This window comes from Stegastes partitus, unplaced genomic scaffold (genome assembly GCF_000690725.1).
Source record: "Stegastes partitus isolate 25-593 unplaced genomic scaffold, Stegastes_partitus-1.0.2 Scaffold203, whole genome shotgun sequence".
Lineage (NCBI taxonomy): Eukaryota > Metazoa > Chordata > Actinopteri > Pomacentridae > Stegastes > Stegastes partitus.
Window position 1 is genome coordinate 462,610 of NW_007577934.1, and position 5,396 is coordinate 468,005.

Here is a 5,396-nt window from a genome sequence, read left to right on the forward strand (position 1 = left end):
CCGACATCTTTGTTTCACTACTGAATTAACTAACCCTTCACCCGTAATCTTCTCCGGAAATGTTTATTATTCACATTTTTCCCTTACATCCTTTTTCTGTCTCACTCCATATGACATTGTGCTAACACAGACCAAATAAAACTCTCCCATTAACGTGACAACCAAAGTGTAAATGTGTCAGTAACAAGGCGCTGCGATGAGGCCAAGCAGCACAGTTAGGCTTTATCGCCAGCTCTGTATAATTAAGATTATCATAGATGGGAGCTGCGATGTTTAGAAAAAAGAAAAAAAAAAAAGAAAAAGATCCGTATTATGTTGCATCAGACTGCTGGGTTGGCTGAGATATAATGGTAGCAAACACAAACGCGCCACTTCTGAGGCAATCATAGATGTCATTATCAGAGAATATCCCCGTCGCAGAAATCTCATGCAGAGCCAGAAGAGATAGAAATGAAGAGATAAAAAAAAGCACAATAACAGTGGCTTTCCGCCTGTTTGTGTGTGTTTGCACCTGGTAGGTGTCCCACAGTCTGATCGTGCAGCGTAGTGGCAGCTCCCTCATCAGGAGGTTGTTCATCCAGCGGAAGGCGAACTGCAGGTACTCCACCTCGTACTGCTGCATGTGGCGATGCACAGACTCTGCCAAAAAAATAAATATATTTCCATTAAAAAAACAACAACAGCACAATTAAAACACGCACACAGATTAGGCTTCCATTGTTCCTGATGATTTCTGTGTAAAGGTTAAGAAATTAGAGCTGTAGATGTAAATGAAGCAAAAAAAATTCAGCTACAATGACGTTGACAGTAACGAGTGTGTAGACAGATTCCTTCCTTTCTTTGTTAATAACAGCTCACACGGCCTTTTCCTCATAAAGAGACATAATTAAAGAGCAATCAAAAATTTCTCAAAAAAAAAAGCTACATATCGGGATGAGGAATAAAAGTGTAATTGTATTGTAACTGTCAGCGCTTGCAAGTCGCTCTGGAGAGGAGTAAAGTGCATATAAAGTAGGTCGTTGGTAACCGGAGGTGAGGATGTATGTATGTATAGCGTGCATGTTAATTCATCCTTCAACATGGCTGTTTGCAGGAGGAGATGATTAAAATTGTAGTTTGTTGACTTCTAACCTCTCGCACGAAGCTGCTCGGTGAAAAGCAAACAAATGGTTGTCAGGCACAGCGTGTTGATAACCCTGTTAAAACGTATACTTTGTGTGTAACAATGTGTCTCCTCGCTGCTGGTTTTCTGCATGAAGCAGGTCTGATTGTATGTTGTGCTTCATTCTGTGTGTGTTTGCAGTGCCAGTGCTGTGAGATGAAGTTTTTACTGCTGGACTAGGAAACGACAACAATGGTCACAGTTAGCGAGGAGAGTGAAATAAACTCCATTTGAATCTCTCCAAACATATCAAAAACAAACACTTTCAGCAACATAATTCAACAGGTGGGCACTTTTAGACAAACATTACTCTAACTGGGGAAAAAAAAGAGTGTATTTGTTTAGAAGTACTTTTCTAAGTGGATTAACAGACGTGTGGTGTGATTGCAGGTATCTGCAGCACAACATCAGTGTGTGTGGTTGTTCATTGTGCAAAAAGGCTCCACGGTGTGTTGGGAAAACAACAGAAAGCAGAAAGCTGGTTGCATGTCTGTGGCATGATAAGGTTTTTGCTTCACAGTCTTCGCTTTGAAGTGGAATCAATGCACTGGGGCTGCACTAACGACTTTTAATATTGATTAAGTTATCGACTGTTTTACCGATTAATCTACACAAAGTTTTTTGCACCAAAAAAGCCAAAAAGAAAAAAGAAAAGAAAAAAGAAGAGTTTCTATTGAACACCTTAACAAAGTGGAAGAAGTGCAGTCTGTGTAAGAAACAAAGTGCAACATGGACATGGTGGCTATTTTACAGGCATGGAGCAGCTACAGGGCTACAAGGTGGAGCAGTTGGTAGCACTGTTGACTCGCAGCAAGAAGGTCGATGGGTCGCGTCCCCGTGGGGACACCTGGACCTTTCTGTGTGGAGTTTGCATGTTCTCCCCGTGCAGCGTGGGTTCTCTCCGGGTTCTCCAACTTCCTCCCACAGTCCAAAAACATGTTGAGGTTAATTGGTGATTCTAAATTGTCCGTAGGTGTGAATGTGAGTGTGCTTGGTTGTCTGTCTCTAAGTGTGGCCCTGTGATAGACTGGTGACCTGTCCAGGGAGTCTCCTGCCTTCACCCTGAGTCGGCTGGGATAGACTCCAGCCCCCCCGCGATGGGTGTATAGATAATGGATGGATGGATGGAGCAGCTACAAAAGCATCCCTTTCTCTTTATTGTGTAGGTATTCTATAAAATAATGTAGCTGAAATAACAGCACAGCTGTCGTGTTTAACCCATGTATACGGTTAATTTGTCAGACAATGCTGCAATTACAAAAGCAGGATTTCAGCAGTGCAGAGCAGCAGCGGCTGCAAATTACTGCTGGTTAATATGAAGACTTAATGAGCAGCATTTCAGTCACTGCTTCATACTTGTTCGGTTGTCTTGCAAAAGAACCAGAGAAATATAAGTATGAGAACGGCTTTATTGTGAACATATGCTGTGTTTAAATACAGTACATGTGTGGAAATAAAGATGTGGACAGATGGTTTGAGAGAAGAGTGAAAGAAGGCGACAGGTTCTACAAGACCAATTATCAGGTACTTAGAACGCAGCCTTGAGATCGCTAACCAGCAAGTTTCACCACCATTAACATCTTGAGTTATTCCTGACCTGGCAGTTTCATGACTTCACACCTCGAGACATAAGAGCCTTAATAACCAGACTGCTTCCTGTCTTTTCTTTCTATACCAATATACAAGTTTTACTTTGTTAGTAATGCTTCTCCTCTCTTCTGGCTAATGCTAAACACGTCACTGTTTCAAGTATATCCTCTTGTATGTTCTTGACTAAAACCGATTTACACACATCTTTTTGAGGAGTAAAGAAAACTTTAAACTAGTTCTATGACACTAACCATCATAGAACGAGAACACCACCAAAGTCTTGAGGTCTCTCCCCAGCCAGTCGCACCATCACTTCTTCATTACATCTTGACCTCACTGGCAGTTTCACAACCATTCACACCTCGAAATAAGTGAATCTTGGGGCACCAATGGATCACTAACCACGAGAATTTACAATGAACTTCCGGTCAGTCAGGTAAAGCTGAAGAAGCCTCTTACACAAGAGGTGAAATGTCTTCAAGAGCCAAAAAAGTTGATTTTTACTGGAACTCCTGGGTCAAAATCACCGTTTGCAGCTTGTCTCCTCGTACCCATTAATTGTGTTTTGTTTTCGTTTGAAGTAACAGGTTCAAATCATGTCACGCTACCAAACAAACTGCACAGACAGACGACCATATGTTGCATCAGGCGGCCAATATGGCCTCGGCGTGGGGTTCAAATGCCGGTATCAATGTCAGCGACGCGGCGTGGCTTCAGGCACGAGCGCTCGCTGAGAAGAATCGGTAATGTCAGCGGAAAACTTGCGGCGCACGAGCCCTTGACACCGACAACGGCTGCCTTTGTTCCTTTCTTCTGTTCTTGATAAATGTTTGTTTTATGCTTCTTTACATAACAAAAGATTAAAAATACCACTCAGTATTCAGCAGCCCCTTATTTCATAGTCATCAAACCCATGACACTCATTCTCTCTCTCTCTCACACACACACAGACTTCATAATAGAGCTGTAATTATAGAGCTGTCAGAGAATCCATGAGAAAAGCCAGTTAGGGAGGAACTATAGCATCCTCTTCTCTCACACTCTGTGCTCTTAATCAGGCCTGACTGACAAGCGCACACACACTCTCAAATACAACTTTAATAAAGCTGTAATTGGTGAAACGCCGTGTCAGATATTTACAGCCAAGACCACATACATTATTGCTCCTCCGGCGCTTGAACGACACCTGTCCTCCGCCGCTCGCATATGCACGTTTAACAATTAAAACACACACACACACACTCCGCCGCGTGAGCAAAGTAAACACAAAGCTATTATTTCACACTCCTCTCCGCAGTTTAATTATCACATGCTGCTGTAAAAGCATAAACAAGGCGAGCTCATTAACAGTGAATGCATCATGGTGACAGATCTTAGCTAGCTGCCAAACAGGGAGGGAGAGAGTGGAACAACTTTAGACAATGTTAAATTACACTAATGAACTTGCTCTGCCTAATATTAGCGACTTCACCAAACACGGGGAGGAGGATGGGGGAGGATGGGGGAGCGGCGGCGGCGGCGGGCGAAGGGAAGAGGACGGTCATTTGTCATGCGGAGTTATCGCGGTGGGGTGAGGCGAGGAGAGAGGAGACGGAAATATAAAAACAAAAAATAAAAAATGAAAGCATGAAACTCGTGATTCTTTTTTGAAGTCGTCAGCCGCTTGCCCGGCCCGGCGCGCCGCTCGCTCGGCATGCTGGGTAAAGGTAGTTACGAGGGCCGGGGGGAGGCTGAGGATGACACGTCTCGTAGACACTGATTGACTGATGAGTCTTGTCTCGCTCCCTGCTGCCGGTTAAAGTTGAGGACGGAGGCCACGGCGCCACTAGTCGGCTCTCCGCGGCCGACTCCAGCCCCGTAGGCTGGGGGACAGTCGAAGGTCAGAGGTTGTACAGTGACTAGTGAGCGGCTCACAGGATTCTGCTGATGAGGCCAATTCTGGCTCACTTCACGCTCTCCTTGGTATAAAATGTAATTACAGTTCCACTTTTTTCCTTTTTTTTCCCCTCCTGTCCTCTCCCACCCTCTGACTGGCTTTCATTTTTTATTTTCTTTCACCGTCTCTCAGCCAAAAACTGCAGTGATATTTCGAATTTGCTCCTTTTTCGCTGGTTATTTTTGCTCTTAACTATTCTAATTTCTCCCTCCTTCAGTAAAATACTTCACATATTAACTGTAACAACCTTCAGCAATTTCTGTTCTATTACTCTTGCCGGCTTCAGCACATTTTTTAATAAAACATACTGTAGACACGATGCCCCAGTTGTAAACTATGAAGAAAAATATTTCTCTGAACACCACAACAACATTAAAAAGTGATATTTAAAGACCAGAACTTTAACGGAATGTTTGATCAGCTAACGAAATTGTTCAGGACAGATGAATGCACAAATTAACTAAATAATGTTTTAATGTAAAGTCAGATTTAGTCAGATGCAGCATCTGGACACTTTATCACTCCTCCTGATCACAACATGGTTCTTGTGCATTAGATTCATATTTGCGCCCTGTTGTGCGACCATCATTATGAAACCACTTACATTCAGTCATATTATGTCTGTCAGTAATTAAATGTGGTGGTACTGGTTCTTGGAAGAAAAAGCTGTGTGAACAATACGCAACAAGACTGAAGAGGAAAAAGCTG

General features: G+C 43.1%; 1 protein-coding gene across 2 annotated transcripts in view; it reads right to left on the minus strand.

Moving 5' to 3' along the window:
• The window catches only part of tbc1d22a (TBC1 domain family, member 22a), a 165,964-nt gene that overhangs the window by 45,008 nt on the left and 115,560 nt on the right, over positions 1-5,396 (minus strand). For both annotated transcript variants that reach the window (XM_008280627.1, XM_008280628.1), the window contains exon 12: positions 512-639. In XM_008280627.1, the coding sequence (XP_008278849.1) occupies positions 512-639 (128 nt within the window). The remainder of the gene's footprint in view (positions 1-511; positions 640-5,396) is intronic.